Below are 17,637 nucleotides of genomic sequence, written 5' to 3' on the forward strand. Positions count from 1 at the left end.
GGACATCTTTTTTTGGTGTTAGTTCTAGAAGTTCTTGTAGGTCTTCATAGAACTGTTCAGCTTTTTCAGCATTAGTGGTTGGAACATAGACTTGGATTACTGTGGTATTTAATGGTTTGCCTTGGAGACGAACAGAAGTCATTCTGTCACTTTTGAGATTACACCCAAGTACTGCATTTCAGACTCTTGTTGACTATGAAGGCTACTCCATTTCTTCTAAGGGATTCTTGCCCACAGTAGTAGATACAATAGTCCTCTGAATTAAATTCACCCATTCGGGTCTATTTTAGTTCTCTGATTCCTAAAATGTTGATGTTTACTCTTGCCATCTCCTGTTTGACCACTTCCAATTTACCTTTTTTCATGGATCTAACGTTCCAGGTTCCTATGCAATATTGCTCTTTACAGCATCAGACGTTACTGTCATCACCAGACATATCTGCAACTGAGCATTGTTTCCACTTTGGCTCAGCCTCTTCTTTCCTTCTGGAACTATTTTTCTGCTCTTCTCTGGTAGCATATTGGCCACCTACCAACCTGGGGAGTTCATCTTTCAGTGTCACATCTTTTTGCCTTTTCATACTGAACATTTTAGGGATTGATTTATTATTCTTTACTCCAGATTCTAAGGGAGAATGAGCCCTCTTTCAGAAAGTGTGAGCCCTGTCATTGTTCAGTTACTCAGTTGTGTCCAATTCATTGCAACCCCATGGACTTCAGCATTCCAGACTTCCCTGTCCTTCACCATCTCCCTGAGCTTGCTCAAACTCAAGTCCATTGCGTCAGTCATGCCATCCAACCCTCTCGTCCTCTGTCGTCCCCTTCTCCTCCTGCCTTCAGTCTTTCCCAGCATCAGGGTCTTTTCTAATGGTTTGGCTCTTTGTATCAGGTGGCCAAAGTATTGGAGCTTCAGCATCAGTCCTTCCAGCAAATATTCTGGATTGATTTCCTTTAGGATGGACTGGTTTGGTCTCCTTGCAGTCCAAGGGATTCTCAAGAGTCTTTTCCAACACCACAGTTCAAAAACATCAATTCTTCAGCACTCAGTCTTCAGTGTGAGGGTATGCAGGTTCTTTAAGTTTCTTGCTGTCATTTACTCAGGGTCATCCTCATGAAGAACCAAATCCTTTTCGGGTCTTCCATCTTCCTCTTTGCCCATAGAGTTCAGAGTCCATGAGGCAGATGTGGGTGTGGAATGTCTGCATATCAGACATTGGGTCTGTGTGTCAGGTCTTGACTCATTCGTTCAGACTTACAGAAGGGCAGAAAGGACATCAGCCCAGCCAGAAAAAACCTGCAGGAGGTGGAGCGACAGACTCCCTGCAACAGGAAGACAGGTAGTTCTCTCATAGGCCCACGTGAACCTACAGTGTCACAGAGGTTGACGCTTAGAATGTAGATGTGCAGAGGGTCACACCCAGCCACAGACACACAAGGGTGCACCCAGGGAGAACACATCATCCCTGGCTATGACGTCAGCAGAGACAATAAATATCACATAACCTCTTGTCAGTATTTCCAATGTCTAAAGCTTTTCAGTCCTCAGAAAAGGATATTAGTAGGACAGCAGTCTTACCCTTTTCATCTTGAGTAGTATCTTAAATCTAAGGTATCACCAGGGAGGAGGCTGGACTGGTATATAACCTTGGGGAAATGCTCAAAGAGACTGACAGAAACCTGGATTTTGAAGCCAATCTCCTATTTCCAGCTATAATCCTCATTTAAGTTCAAAAGTGTGAAGGGATAGGGAGGAAACTTCTTCCCCTGAGAGGAGGGAAGCAGGCCTCCCACACCTAGGTGAGCAGCCCTGAACTACTGCCCTGCCGGTACTGAGGGCAGCAGTTGGGGACCGCAGGGCCCTGGCCAGCACCAAGCCCTCATCCCTGGAGAGCGGGCCTGACCCTCTGGGACCCTGCTGACTCAGAGCGAGGCATCCTCTGCCTCTGGGAAGAGAGAAGGGAGGGGATTTTATCAGACGGTCTGACCTACTTATATCCACATGGATTTGGGAAGCTCTAAGGGTGCCTCTTAAGTCCCGGAGGAGGCTGTAGTTGAAAGTCAGGCAAATTAAAATAGAGCTGAAGATGGGAAGCCTTCCCAGGCCGTGCACCCAGGCCGGATGTGAAGTGGGGGTGTTTGCTCCCTTGTATTTGGGGTTGGGTGGTGAGCAGAGGCACCAGGGCAGGTCCCCACAGGAAGGGTGCTGTAGAGAGACAGCCCCCCTTGGAGGCGGAGAGCCCAGCCTTGGAGGACCTGCGTGTGGCCGCAGCATCTGACAGTAGAGTGTCTGTGTGGAGACAGGATCTCTCAGGATCCAGGGCCCAGGAGCCTCTGACCAGGAGGAGGCCCTGGATGGGCACCGTGTTCCTTTGAGCTCTTGAAGCTTTAGAAAGTGTGTTGCCTGGGTGCTGCCCCAGTGTCCCCAGACCTCCAGAGCTGGCTTCTCATCCTCTCATAAGATCTCCAGGCACTTCATCAGTGCAGAAAGTCAGTATTTAGGGAGCAGGGATGGGAGACAAAAAAACTATCCTGGTTTAGGGCTGAGTCTCAGCAAATGGACCTGTGTGACTCTTGTCTCCCGCCCGTCCCTCAGTGGGGAGGGGTTGACGAGCTATTTTTACTTCAACTACTGGAGAAGGGAAGGCTACCCACTCCAGTATTCTGGCCTGGAGAATTCCATGGACTGTATAGTCCAAGGGGTCGCAAAGAGTCGGACACGACTGAGCGACTTTCACTACTCACACATATTTAAGCAGTGCTAAAATTTCACAGTCCTTTGAACTAATCCCTGAAAACAGTGGCGCTCTTCTCTATCACATGGTGCTGCTGCAGGGGAGGCTGCTCAGAGGAAATGCTGTGTAACCCTAACCATGCTTGACCGTCCTTCCAGTCCGCACATCACCTCTAGGGATGCAGTGGACGGCCCCCCTAGTCAGGGCAGGTCTTGGAAGTCAGGTCGTTGGGCAGCAGGCTGAAGAGGGCTGACTGATCTCTCTCTGCTTCTCACTCCTGGTCGGTGGGATGTTTCACTGTTGCCATGAATTTGGTCATGGCCCTGGGACTCAGTTCTGTTTGTGTTAAGGAGGATAAGGTGTTTGAAGGCATGTGAGAGAGTGCGTTTGAGGATCAGTGAAGGTTAAAGGGTTCTGTCCACAGGGGAGGCGTGGAGGAGCCTGGTGTCAGGCGGCTCCTGGTTCTTCTGAACCCTGCCTTGAGCAGAGCAGGTGGACAGCCCCCCTGGCCCCTTGACGTTGGTGGTCACCTCCTCCCACCGCTCTCAGAGCTGGCAGAAGGAGTGGGAGCCTGGGGAAGGGAGGAGGGGGCCGGCGAGTCCTGACCTCCGCTCTGCTCTCAGGGCCCCATCAGAGCTACAGCCCTACTCCACTCACAGCCGCCTTTGTGCCGTCATCTGAGCCACGGGCCCTGCCCTGGCCTGTGCTGGGGCCCCATGTTCTTCATTCACCTGACCTTGTTTTCCTCAGCTCCCCTGAGCTTCAGTGATGGTATTGATAGTGGTTTTTCTCCATCTCCTCCCCTGCTGTCTGTTTTGACAAGCAGGCAGGATGGAGAAGAACATGATCTGAATGGGGGTCTGCAGGGGAGGCTCAGAGGGGATGTCCCGCCTGTCTCTACAGGAGTGATCATCAAGAGGAGGAGCGGAGAGATCCCCTGCCCCCTGGCCGTGGAGGCCTTCGCTGCCCACCTCAGCTACATCTGCAAGTATGACGACAAGTACAGCAAGTAAGTGAGCCGGCGCTGGGGAGCGTCGCAGAGGCTTCACTGCCGAGAGCAGGGGGCTACCGGGTGATCAGCTGCCCTTTTCAGAGTTGACAAATGAAGACCCTGAGAGAGAAAATCCTGAGCCCTCAGCCTGGCGTCCCCCGAGGGTGCAGCCACACGGCCACCCCCACCTCCCACCGCCTGGCCGCCTGCACTGCAACCCTGTCTGTTCCCCCTCTTCCACATCTGCCATCTGGCCCGACCCCGCCCGCTATTATCCCTGAGGCCCTGCCCGGTGTCCCCTCCGCAGACCATGGGGCACAGGCCCTCATGTCACTGGGCTGAGCCGTGGTTACTTAGTCATTTCACATGTGAATGTGGACTCAGGCACGGTATCATCATGAGTGCACACATGGTGTGGACCACACACATGTGCATGTACGTGTACACGCCCAGGCAGCTCTCATGCCCACATCGGTAGCTGTTGAACCTTGGCCTGTTAACTACTGGGCCTGAACCTCACAGTCTAAAACAAGGTGAGACTAACCCAGAGGGTGGTGGGCGTTTTCTCAGCCCTCCTTGAGGGTCATTGACATCTCCCAGGCTGCCTCTTGGTGGGAAGGGCAGTGCAGGAACCTGGGCCTCCTGGAAAAGCCCAGGTGTAGAGGGTGCCCCACTCCCTCAGAGTCACTGCACTGTCTTCCTGGAGCCCTGGCCTGCCTGGCGGCTCACTGGCCTGGGAGGTGCTCACAGGGGAGTCTGTGTGATTGAGCAGACATCGCAGGCTGCCCTGGCTGGGCGTTTCAATGGTGCTGAGGTTGCCGACCCTCCAACACCTGGCATTTGGGGTGCAGAGACACACATGCATGCAGAGGACAGTGGCACAAGGGTGGGTCCTGAGGCGGGGATCCCCAGCAGAGAAGGCTGTCCTGAGGTGAGAGCTGTCCTCCGTCTGAGGGAAGGTAGGGTGGTGAAGAGAAGAGTGAGGAGCTGAGGGTGGTCATGGCAGGAGGGGCTCAGGACGCGCCGCGGTTGTGCAGGGAAGCCCGCAGCCCTGTGTGCTCCCGAGCTCCAGCCGCACCACAGAGGCCTGGCTCCCGGTTTCCGTGTCCCCTGCAGTGACCTGCCTCCTCCCACCTGATCTTTTCCTAGGGATTGTTTTCATCTTAAGTAAAGTTCACGCGCCTGAGCCTCAGTGAGAGCTGCCCTCCCCATCCCTGTTCCTCCCTCCCCAGCCTGATTCCCACCCCCACACTCCCTGCAGCATCCTGCTGAGCCCGACGAGGCTTTGGGAATCTCTCCTGCACTGGGCACCCAGGCACCATCTGAGTCAGCCTTTCTTACCCTTCTGTCCTCTTAGGTATTTCATTTCTCATAAACCAAACAAGACCTGGCAACAGGTGTTCTGGTTTGCCATCAGCATCGCGATTAATAATGCCTACATTCTGTACAAGATGTCGGACGCCTATCACATGAAGAGGTACAGCCGGGCCCAGTTCGGTGAGAGACTCGTGCAAGAGCTGCTGGGCCTGGAGGATACCTCTCCAAGCCTCTGACGTTCTGGGCATGGCCCAGGTTAGGTAAGGACCAGGTCCAGGGAGGGAAGGGGGACCCTGATGTCTGACCTGCTGGCCAGAGACCCGGAGACGCCCTGTGTGTGGCTACAATCCAGGCAGGGTGCTCAGGGCCTCTGGAGGGGCCAGCACGGACCTGGACAGAGGGTGGCACCTCCGTGGTTTCCACACAGAGAAGAGCACGGCTTCCCTCCGGAGAGTGGCCACCACCTTGGAGTGAGCACCTTGCAGGTGTGGCCCTGAGCCAGACCTTCTGTGCCACCAGTGCAGGGCAGGGCACCCTCACAATCCCCCTGGAGGCCAAGGGGGAGCCCGTTCAGCACAGGGGACCTGGGAGGGCTGCTGCCATCATGGGCGCCAGGGATGGAATGAGCTGGTGAAGATGAAAGACGTCCACAACAGGGTTCAGGTCACACAGTGTCTGAAGGTGATGGGAAGGGAGCCAGCTGGGCCCTGTGCAGCTGGGATTGTTTGGAGGTGTGTAGGAGCCCAGAGGGTTTTCGAGTGTTTGCCTTGAATGGGCAGCTCAGAACAGGGCTCGTAGCAGAAGAAACACAACCTGGCATCACTGAAAGGCAGTGTTGGCATGGGGAGTAGGGCCACTCTGATGTGTGCACGAGGCACTCCTGCCTGTCCCGGAGTGGCTGGTGTATGGGGAGAAAGACGGTGACAGAATGGCAGTGAAGTGTGATGCTGTTTTTTATTTTTAGATATACCTTCAGGTTATTTTCTCACTGTTGCTCAAGATCCTCTGTAAAAGGAAATGTCTCTCTTCTGTCCTCACCCTCTCACCCCACCCTGTCGTGGCTCCTTGCATGATCATGGGCCTGGGCCTGAACCTGGGCCAGAAAGGGTACTTTGCGTCCATCAGACCATGGGGGCCTGTGGGCCTTGAGCTTTGCACAGATGCCGTCCTTGGCAGAATTACTTGTTTTGGAAAATACACAGCACGGATGAGACAATAGATTGTCTCTGTGAATGACTACTCGCTCTCTCCCTCATGTGGTCACTGGGCAGTGCTGGCCGGCTTTACTGCACGCCTCGTAATGGTGTGGCGGGCATTGGCAGACCCACCTGTACAGTGTGGCTGGGTGTGATTCCCAGGGCCTGGGGTCTGCTCACCACCAGCCTGAAAGGCCTACATGATGAGCAGCTGGCAGCAAGGGCTCTACTTACTTCTCAGAACACCTGGGCCTTCTCTGAACCAAGGTTCACACATCTCCCTGGGAGACCTCCGCTAGGGTGGTCGGCTGGTCTGGCTGTCCCCACAGATAAGAAACAAGTAATTTCTGAAGTTACATGATCTCCCTTCAACCCAATTTATGTCGCCCCCTTATTTTTACAAATGCAAACCTACTCTACTCAGGCTTTGGGATGTTCTTACTTGTTGTCACTCAGTTAATTACAAGTGTTGCTGGCAGCATGCTCCCAAATAACATCGTATCTGTACCTAGTTCATTATGGTCACCTCGCCCTGTGGTTTTAATTGGATGCCACGGATTGTAGGCCAAATTTTAAATTGTGTTTCAAAAAACCTTTGCCATGTCCTTTAATTGGATTGAAAGCACTTTTACCACATGGAGAAATCTATTTTTAATTTGTGATGCTTTTCTACAAGGTCCACTATTTCTGAGTTTAATGCGTTTCCAACACTTAGGGAGACTCTAATGGAAGCTGATGAATTTTCTTTTCTGTCCAAGTAAGTAAAAGAAAAAATAAAAGTCTATTTAGATGTTGACTCTTTGTTAATACGTGAGTTTGTTTAAAAGGTCAAGGACAAAACTCCAGGCTACTCCGAGTCTTGATTTCTTGTATAATCCAGTATATATGATCCTGTCTCTCTAATATCATGAACCAATGAGCAGTTTAGAAGAAAAATCCAGTTGACTGTTGACGGGTAGAAATGCACATGATGCCCTGTCCTGTGACTGCTTAGTTGTATTGATAGATGCCTCTGCCATTAGATACATCATGCCTGCCTGCACCCAGGCCTGTCCTCTGCTAGGCTGTGTGTCATTCTGATTCAACACCAGAGGTGCTGCTGTGACCGATAGTGGGTGATTTCACATTATCAAGTAATTATAGAATAATTACACCATATTAGCGCTCTGGTTTTAAGATGGTGGCCACCTGGTTTCTGATAAATAATTGAGACACCATCAGGTTAGCTGGGTTTCTGGTGGAGTCTGTGGCAACAGCACCAGCTCTCAGGTTCAAAGGGATTTCTCTTCTCTTTCTAGGAGGACAAAGTGCCAGGCAGCACTGACTAGAAAGCCTGCAGGGATCTGGACTGCACCCATGGATGGGATGTGGGGTGACTGGTCAAAAGTCACCAGACTGCATACCTCCTTGGGTCTGTAGGCTGGCAGGTCCACACTGGACAGGCTCACTGAGAAGCTGGCCATTGTTCTTGACCAGGAAGGGGCCCAGCTAGAGGTTCTCAGGGGAGAGGCTGCCAGCAGGGCCCTGGAAGAGGCTGGGAGGTAGGTGGGCCCCTGCATTCTGTGGCAAACCAGTCCTGTGGGAGGTCTTTGCTGCAGGGTCTAGAAAGGAAGGGCGGACAGTGAGCTCCCAACCCTGTTTGAAACAAAGCACCAGCAGGACTTCTAAGCTTCTCCAAAGAGCATCTAGTAGCTGAATGCAAGGCAACCTATTGGGCTCCACACAGTTTGTGATGTGTCACATGACCTCAGCTGTCTTTGGAGGTAGGTAAGGTAATACTTGGGCTTCCCTGGTGGCTCAGAGGTAAAAAATCCACTTGCAATGCAGGAGACTGCCTGCAGTGCAGGAGACTCAGGTTCGATCCCTGAATTGGGAAGATCCCTCGGAGGAGACAATGGCAACCCACTCCAGTATTCTTGCCTGTAGAACACCATGGACAGAGGAGCCTGACAGGCTATAGTCCATGGGGTCACAAGAGTCGGACTCTACCAAGCAACTGAACCACCAACACCACCAGGGTAATTCTTAGGAGAATCTAATTTGAATGATTTTCTGTTTGGATTTGGTACCTTCTTTAGCAGGGTCTGTATTTGTCTTTTCTCCCCACACTCTGCTTCCCCTCCAAAGCCTCAATTTTGAACAATATTTTACTTTGGTCACTGGAACGTTACATGAGTATTTTAAAACTCAGGTGAGTGACATAGAAACTTGGCGTCTGGACCATCCTGGGCAAAGATATCCAGTTTATTGACTGCATTAGATAAGACCTGGCCGCCAAAAACAGATTAACTCTGCAGGTGTGGCAGAGATAAGATCTCAGATGGACGGGGAGGACCTGGGTGTGTGGCTGGCACCACCGTCACCCTGAGGAACCTTGCCTCAGCATCTGCATTGAGAGGGCCCCTGACGAGGGGGTGAGGCAGACTCGCCACCACCAGTGAGAAATGCCCCCTCCAGCCTGTGTTGAAGGGAAAAGGCATCCCCCACAGCAGGCCCTTGAGGGGGAGGAGAACAACTCAGTGACAGACTGATGGGAGGGAGAGAGAAAGGGTTCACTGACCTGTACCACAGGCAACCATGTGCAGACAGACAGGGCCACGTCCATGGGTCCAGAGAGCTCCCTGTGCCCCAGTTCTCCACCCACGCTCCGCACAAGGTAGGCCTGGACACCTGCGTCCCCAGCTTGCAGGTAGGCATTGGCAAGGGGGACGTTTTACTGCTTGCCCAGGTGAGCCGGTGGACCTGATGCTGAGGCCACGATCTAAACCACTGCACAAACTGCTCCCTGGATTCACCAGGAGAGCTGGTGGCTTTAGCCCCAGTTTATGTAATGCCTTTATAGGGAACTTTCTCCTGTCTGAGGCTTTATATCTCTTCTGATCTGAAATACTGCAGACACTCAAGGTGCACACCCTCCCTGCATCATTCTCTCAGGTGCATTCCTTTGTTGCCCTGGATCCAGGTGGGAGTTTTTGTCTGAAGGCCTGATGCAGCCCAGGTTGACCTGGTGGTGAGCTGAGGTCTGGGTGGTGTTTGGCTGGAAAAGGACCCTAGGCTGCAGCCAGCCCTGTGCTGAGCCAGCTGACCTCTCACCAGGTGGCACAAGGGGAGATGAAGGGGAAGGGGTGGCCCTGGAATCTCTCCCCAGGTGCCTGCTGGCCGTCCTGTGGACCAGGGGCTAGGGGTGGAGGGTAGGTCTCCAGAACATCGTGATCCCTTTCCCCAGGTGCTGGCTACCCACTCACCAGCTTGTGTCTGTGTCTTGTTCTGTCCCCATGATGGGCAAAGGCTCATCAGCAGTCTTGGGTGTAGAAAGCCAAGGGCTCCAAAGGAAAGGGAACCCCTAAAAGATCACAACACAGATCCCAGGAAGTGCCTCAGCCCTGCCCAAGGGGCTCCACAGCCTGCTCTGGAAGGGAGCTCTGCCGAATGGCCTTGTGGTTCTGTACCCTTGATTGTCACCCTAAACACCTTCTGTCTTTATTAGGAAGAGTGCTGAGACTCCATTACCTAAGCCTTTATTCCATGTGGCTTCTCTGTGTGGCTCACTTTTAAAAGGATTTTTAAAGCTCCTTTCTGAATCTGTCCTTCTCTCCCATTAAAAAGTACAAATGGGTATCAGTACCAAGGGGGCACTTGGAGTGTTGCTCGAATATGTGAGCGGGAAGTGAAGATGTGTCATGTGTGTTGGGCCTGGGTCTTTCCCCCTGCCCAAAGCACGCCCCTTTTCTCCACCGTCCAGACCCTCCCGGCTGTGGCCACTGCTGGAGACGCTGCCCGTGGGAGTGAAGAGCATTCCTGCACCTGCGCACAGCCACGACTGGGTCTCCTTAAAGGAGAGGAGACACTTGGCTTTGTCTTTTCTTCTTCATCAGCTACTGTGCTGCAGATGGAGGGCTTTTTTCCTACGTTACTTGGAAGCGTGGCCTTTTGTGTCCATATTTGGAGATGAAGGCTGAGGTGGAGGAGAGGCCCCTGAAATCTGTGGGGACCTGTGAGGGGAAGGAGGTGATGGGGGTGGGTGCTGGGCTCAGGCTCAGGTGTGAGGGCTTGGGTGTCCCTCAGGAGGGTGAAGGGTGACAGTGGAGCACGCCTGAGACACCGCACCTCCCAGCTGGAGGACCCCGAGGGTAGAGCACCTCCCTGTTCGATCTCTCTCTTTAATCTGTTGTTCATCCTTTTACACATTCCTCAGACAAGGCTATATCAAAGCCAAACTGTGATCCAAAGTAATGAGTATTTATTACACCCAGGCCTGGTTCTCGGCTCTGCCGGTGACTCCATTTAATCCTCAGGACTGCCTGTGAGCCAGGCCCATCACTACTCCTCCTCCTTGAGTGGCGAAACTGATGCTTCACGCCCGTGGGGGCTCCAGCGGGCCCCCATGTGGAGGCGCTGGGTGGACCTCAGTCACTGCCACCACCGCCCCCACTGTGGGCGGCTCAGTCTTCCGGCAGGGATGGTGCGAAGAGCCAGGCACCCAGCTGGCAAACGGCATGTTCTGTGCCTTGAGGGCTCTGGGGTGCACATATGTGCGTGCTCCACAGAGCCTGAGATCCACCCAAAGGAGGTTCCCATGAGGGGCAAGCCCCATGTGGTGGAGGTGGCTGTCAGTATTGCTGGGGCACAGTACACCCCCTCCAAAATGTGGGGCATTTCACCTCGGCAGGCAGCAGACGTGCCTGCTTGCACACCCCTAGAAAGACAGGATCTGAGCCTCTCGGGAGGCTGGAATGAAACTGCCTCTGACCAAGACCAGCTGGTTTGTATGTAACTGTCTTTGGAGAGCATGGCTTCACGTACAGCAACAGAGCAAGAAGTGGTCTCAGCCACTCAAGAGGCACAGGAAAAGTTTTCGTCTCATCCATTACTCGTATTAAATTAAGACACTTGACTTCCTTTCACTCCCCCACAAGCTTGTAGCTGGCTCTGTTTCCCCCTAGGAAGTGTGCCCACCTCTTTCCCCACCTTCCTCCACTAAGAAAGGGCTGCAGTTCAGGCAACAGTGAGTGGTGGAAAAAATAATTAATTGGACAGATGATATTTTAGCTTTTTAATTAGCTCTTCCCCTAGACTTAGCTTTTAAAAAAAAATACATCTAGCTTCACAGTTGGGAACTTCCTGTAAGTAGTACACAGAAGGAGGGGATGGGGTTTCTGTGATGTTAGTAGGTTTAAAAAGATGGACTCAAAACAGTTGTATACATTCTTAGGTGTAAATTTTAGAACTGGAGTTGTGGGATTTTTGATTGAGGCATTTTGGGGTAACTTTCATCCATTTCGACATAATGGCACAGTATGATGTGATCCTTATTGATACTTATCACTACTTATCAATAGAAGTACAGTGTCCAAAGTGGGACAGATGGTGGTCTGCCAGCTCCAGTACCAGTGAAGCCACGTGTCCAGTCCTGGCTGCTCCCTACAGCAGGAGGCATCAACCAGTCAGGGGTCTAGGAGGCAAAGACAGTGGGTCCACATTCAAACTGAATGACAGAAAGGGGAGTTGGGGAAACGGGGTAGTGAATGTGATGTAGCGCTGGCCCAGGGCAGGGGCCGTGGCAGTGGTCTCTGGTCCTCCTCACCCCTTCTGGGCATGGCGCACATCACCAGCAGGCTCCTCGCCTCAGTGGAGGGGATTTCTAGCACCAGATAGAGCTGCCCAGAATGGACACAGGACACCTTCAAAAGCAGGGGACACTGCCTACTGCTAAACATCTTGGTGGGCAGGGGGCGGCATTGGGCAGGACACTCTTGTTGCAGCTCTGATCTTGATTAAGGAAGAGCAGAAAATGGCCAGGGATCAAGGCTCTGGTCTCAGGGCCTGGCCCCTGGCAGTGCTGTAACCAGAATGAAACTGCTGTGTCCAGAGGAGGGCTTACCCTCCCCCCAGCCCCTTCCTCTTCCTGTGATGGTGCCCACTTCCACAGAGTTTGTGACAGGGACATCTGTGTCAAAGAATCTGGAAAGGTTGCTGTTTGACATGTTTTGGTTGTTGTTGCCACCATTAACAGTATCTTGTGTTTTCTACAATTTTCAGTTAATAATCTTTAGTAGAAAATCTTTAATCTTCCTGGAAACTGCATGCATAGCCCTTGGTTGACATCACACAACTTCTTCCCCATCCCTTTTGTGACAGTAAAGCAGACCCTTTTGATTTTAAAAATCAAGATTTTGATTTTACACAAAGCACGCTTGCAACACCTTTTTTACAAATGAAATGAGCTAATTCTGAGTTCTAAAATAGTAAGTATGACCCCCCCAAATTATTATTTAATTCAGATATCTAATCATGTTTTTTATTTCTTCAACAAAGTGATTACACTCAGCAACTTTGAAATATAGTAAGATACATTGCATTTGTTTCTCTCTGGTGCTTTCTTTTCGGGGGAGGGCTGGTGCAGGAGGAAGGGGATGGTAGAACAAAGGAAATCAGGGATTGTATGTGGGGTCTGTTGCCAGAAGTAAATAATAGCAGAGGTTAGGCAGAGCCTGGGGAACCCCAGAGATTCTCCTGAAGGTGAAGAGGGATGGCAGGTAAGGGGACCCGGGGGGCCACAAGCACATTCTACCACCTGAGCCTTCTTAACCGCTGCTGTTCCTGGGGGTGGTCAGAGACTCCTGGGGTCCTCCTTTCTCTCACCTCTCATCTTTTGCCTGTGGGGAGCACAGGAGCCCCCACCATCAGAGGTTGAACTGTGCAGCCTGCAGGGTCTACTGCTGCCATCAGCACTGCCCTGTCCTCCCCTTCCTCAGAAGGTTCTGGAGTCAGGCATACAACTGGGATGGGCATTTACTGCCAGAAGGCAGGTCCCTGTGAGCAAAGAGAGAGAGGGGAGGAAAGTGCCCACAGGTGGAGCAGGCATGTGTGCAGCATCAACAGAGTGAACTGTGGCTTGGGTGGTGATCTAGGAGCCAAGGGGTGGCATTGTTTCCAGTAATATAGAAAATCTTTATGAGGGGTTGGATGCCACTTTCCAAGGTTCTTTTTATACTTCATTAGAGGAGGATAAAGATTTTGAGGAGCAGGTGTTTTTCAACTTAAGAATTAAAACTTTTTACAGCACACTGTGGCAATGTTTTAAGTTCTTTCATAAGCCCAAACGAACTTTTAAACACAATTTTAAACTTTCCATGATATCATATCTTTGCTTGCCACATCTTTCATTACCTTTGCTAAATTGTTTTGTTGACCTCTCTTGTGATCATTTTCTGTTATTGGTGACTTCCCTCCCCCATCAACTTTGTATCTTCCTTCCAATTTTCCTTTCCACATAACTGCCTCTTACTCCTCCCTCTGTATGCATCTCCTCTCCTTTTTCTCCCCCTCCTTTTATCTCCCCACCTCCCTCTCCACATTCCTTTGGTGAGCCCTGGAATCGCTCCCTGACTGTCCTCTCCAGATTCAGAGGGGCCAGTCTTGTCCCTCCCTCGTAAATCTATCATCACCACACTGTAGGAATCATTGAGATTCAATAGTAGAAGGGGTAGGAGATATGACCGTTTGTATCGAAGACATTGTGAGGGTAGAGACACCCCAGAAAGAGGTTTGGCTTCAACACAGAGGAAACAAAAAACCCTTTATAGTTGAGAAGGGATATCAGGATTTAATTGACTAATCCTAGGGGCCCCACCTTCCAGGCCATATTTCCTGAACTTTCATCGTGTCCCCTGGTGGTGTGGCTCTCTTTGAGGTTCACAGGAATACTTGGAAAGTCAAACAGACACTTTCTGATTTGAAAGATAGGACAGCAGAGGGAAAGTGGACTAAAAGTCATTCATTAAATAAACTTGTATTGAGCCCTTGTGAATCAGGCACTGGGGACGTAAGCAAGGACAGCCTTTCTCATCAGGACTGTCAAGCTGCGGGAGACACACACGGAGATCTCGTGTGACCAGAGTAATAATAGTATGTAAAAAACAAACGGAACAGTGACCATATTTTCTCACTCACAAATAGGGCAGAATGTTTTTGAAGGAATTGTTAATGGGGGATCAGAGAGAGGTCAGGTGTGGATACTACTTCACAAAATGAACCGGCTTGCTTCTTGAAACAAACCTCTGTGACATGGGCCCATCTTGGGCCAAAGGCTCTGGGATTTGCCACTGGGAGAGCCTTGGGGTCAGCAGGTCAAAGTCCAACAGTTCTGCCTGTTTAACCACGCTGACACTACAGGGCAGGTGAAATGCATCCATGTTCAAGTTTGTGCTCCAAGGAGAGACGGTCCATCTGGAGGAAGTAAGCTGCTCCCGAGGAAGCCAGGCAGCTGGACACAGGGTCTCCTCCAGACAGATCCTGTCCGGGGGCAGCAGCTGATCCACCAACCCGGGCCTCCTCCCTCCTCATCCCAGGAACTGGAAAAAGGTTGGGTGAGATCTGCCCTCTCTCAAGGCTTCTCCAGCCCCTAGCAGCTTCAAGCCAGATGGTAGCAGTGGCTTTCTATCCAGTCACCATCCACCAAGTCAGAATGTCTACAGACCACGAGGAAACAACCCCACAAATGGAGACTCACTGCCAGCCAGATAAGTGGGTTCATGAGGATAACAGAATGAAATATTTAAAAACCCAGAAAGATTGTTGTCCTGCTGTAGACTGTATAAGCGCCGGGAAGGGTGGGCAGCTTTGTCTGTTTCCAAGAGTGTTAGAATGAAAAATAACAACGCTGCCTTCCCACAATCTGCCCACCTCTCCTGAGCCTCTCCATGTCCGACCAGCAGAGGGCAGCAGAGGACGCCGCGTGCGCTTCCGCCGCCTCAGCGCACAGCGCACTGGTCCCCTGGCTGTGCTGAGTTAGGGTCGCACAGGGTTCTAGGCCCAGTGAATGCCGCAGTAAGAGAGACACACAAGGTCTCTACTGATCCAGCGCCAGGAGAGAGAGCAATAAGCAAGTCTCTACTGATCCAGCGCCAGGAGAGAGAGCAATAAGCAAGTCACACCCACAGATGACTTCCTGGGGACAGGGATGGAAAAGGAACTCGGTACAGAATTCCACACTTATCCTCTGCAAATGTGTGCCAGGTGCTTACCAGGCCCAGGCCCTTGTGGAGACAGGTGACACGATAAAGACTCCTGCCCTCCTGAAGTGGGGGGAAAGGGTTGGACCCAGTAAACCAAAAAGTGCTTGTATAGTGTTTGTACGGATACTTAGTTCTACAGACAACAGGAAAGTTCGGGTGTGATGGGTGCTAAGGCTAGGCTGACGGGGGGGTCTGTTTGGAGCAGGTCCCAGGGGAGGGTCGGCGCAGCAGCTCCAGGGCCCCGAAAGTCCCATCCTCTGCCAGACTCTGCTGAGGTCACGGGGGGCAGCTGGTCTAGAGCAGCTGCACCTGGGCCCTTCGGGAAGAGTAGGGGTCTTGGGCGGAACAGGCTGTGGTGGAGGGATGGGGGCCCAGAGAGGAGGCCAGCCCAGCAGAACAGGGAAGGTGCCCTCTGGGAAAGCTGAGGGTGTTGGAGCAGAACTAGTCGAGTCGTTGGCGGAGGGCTACCAGGCCCCAGAGAGCAAGAGGCAAAGTGGTTCCCGGATGTGGGGGAAAGAGGGAGGGGCTGAGACGGAAGGTGGGGCGGGAGAGGGAAGCCGGGCTGTGGGGACCTCTCAAACAAGCTGCCACGGTCCCGCAGGTGGTCTCAGCTTTCAGAATCCTTCCCTCCTCTGTGATTCTCCCAGGGACCAAGGCAAGGCTTGATTTCTGACTGGGACTTAGCAGGATGTGAAAATGAGACGACTCCTGCTTTCATCTTGGCCACAGCCCCAAGAGGCCAAGGACAGCATAGCATACTGACCCTGTGGAGCTGTTTGGCTCAGCAGGGGACCCCAACACCCTTTGGAAGTTTCCAGACGGCTGCCCAGAGTTCTCTGGGTGTCCCCTGTGTGTCCCTGCAGCCTCCCCGCCGCAGTGACCATGGTGGAGCAGGAACAGAAGACAGGATGCTGCAGGGCCTGGCTGTCCTGGCCAGAGAGACCCGACCACAGGGAGGCCCTGGGGAAGTGAGAAGGAAGGTGTTTCTTATGAACCCTGGATCCCGCCGAGGGGTCCTGGGGGTCCTGTGCAGGGTGATCCATGGCAGTGGGCTCTGCAGGGGGGATGTATTCTGAGGCTGTGAGGCTGCAGGCTGGGCACATGCTCCACCCTGAATGTGCCCAGTGCCTCTCTGGGCCTCAGTTTCTGGGAATAAAGGACCTGGCTGACTTCTTTACAGAGATCACCATGATGACATCAGGGTGTGACACCCAGGCACTGCTGCCCCTGTTAATGACCCTGGGCTTGGTCGGCTGAGGGACGATTCCAGTAACAATGGAGGTCAGCCCTGTTCCAGGCCTCCTGCTCTCAGTCCTGAGGCCCGGTATGTGTCAACCTCCCTGGAAGCAGAAGGCCAAGAAAAGGATGGAACATGCAGGACGTGTTCCAGGAAGAGGCTGATCTTTCCAGTGTGAAAATTGAGACCCCCTAAAAGATGAGATCCTGGCCATGAGGGATCCCATGTTCCCTCTTTTTCCAAGTCATGCACCCCACCTCCAAGCAGCAGCAGAACCCAGTGGAGACAGACAGTCCAGCTCCAAGTGGGGTGAAGGGAGCCAAGGGATTACAGCTCTAAGGGATGTGGGGAGGGGGATGACATCCAGGGGCAGAGCCCCTGTACATGGGGATCCCTATCTTAGGAGCAGAACAGGTTTAGGAAACCAGCCCGGAGTGCCCCACCCCCAGCTCTGCAGGGGTTCCTTTCTTCTAAATCTGTATGTTTCACCAGACAACCCTGGTTGTGGAGTACCCCCTTCCTTTTAGTAACAGGGAACACTTGCTACTAAAAGATTCACTTGTGTGCACATCTCAGGGCACAAGAGAAGGTGCTCAAAACATGGAGGTGGATAGAGGATGCCCAGGCAGCCCAAAGCCAACTGTGGATGTGCAGGTGCTTTCAGAAGAGGGACTGCCTCCAAAAGGCTTTCACTTGGTATTAGGACTGAGTTCTCCTCACTAGCTACCACCAGAATCCACAGTAGAAAACAGGAGTCTCCAGGGTGCTTCCCCTGGCAGCTGCACCATTGTGCATCTCACAGAAGATGCCCGAGGGGTCCAGTTTCTCCACATCTTTGACAACACTTGCTGTCTTTGTCTTTTTGATAGTAATGATTCCAACAGGTGTGAAGTCTCATTGTGGTTTTAATTTGCATTTTGCTGATGATTGCTATGTTAGCTTCCTCCCCTTACCCTTCCCCCCATGAATAAATGAAGGAAAGATGCTCAGTCGGTCCGATTCTTTGCAACCCCATGGTCTGTCCATGAAATTCTCCAGGCAAGAATACTGGAGTGGGTTGCTATTCCCTTCTCCAGGGACTCTTCCCAACCCAGGGATCAAACCCAGGTATCCTGCATTGCAAGCTGATTCTTTACCATCTGAGCTA

At 52.2% G+C, this 17,637-nt stretch overlaps 1 protein-coding gene across 4 annotated transcripts in view; it reads left to right on the forward strand.

Moving 5' to 3' along the window:
* PGBD5 (piggyBac transposable element derived 5) overlaps positions 1-17,637 on the forward strand; it is a 124,434-nt gene that overhangs the window by 95,452 nt on the left and 11,345 nt on the right. For 3 of the 4 annotated variants that reach the window (XM_081574385.1, XM_081574383.1, XM_081574386.1), the window contains 2 exons: positions 3,636-3,741; positions 5,081-7,032. In XM_081574385.1, the coding sequence (XP_081430511.1) occupies positions 3,636-3,741; positions 5,081-5,276 (302 nt within the window). In that variant the 3' untranslated portion in view covers positions 5,277-7,032. Of the gene's footprint in view, positions 1-3,635; positions 3,742-5,080; positions 7,033-17,637 lie in introns of those variants that run through there. The other variant, XM_081574384.1, reaches the window with a different exon arrangement.

Source organism: Giraffa tippelskirchi, chromosome 2 (assembly GCF_054371585.1).
Source record: "Giraffa tippelskirchi isolate mGirTip1 chromosome 2, T2T-mGirTip1v1.2.pri, whole genome shotgun sequence".
Taxonomy (NCBI): Eukaryota; Metazoa; Chordata; class Mammalia; order Artiodactyla; family Giraffidae; genus Giraffa; species Giraffa tippelskirchi.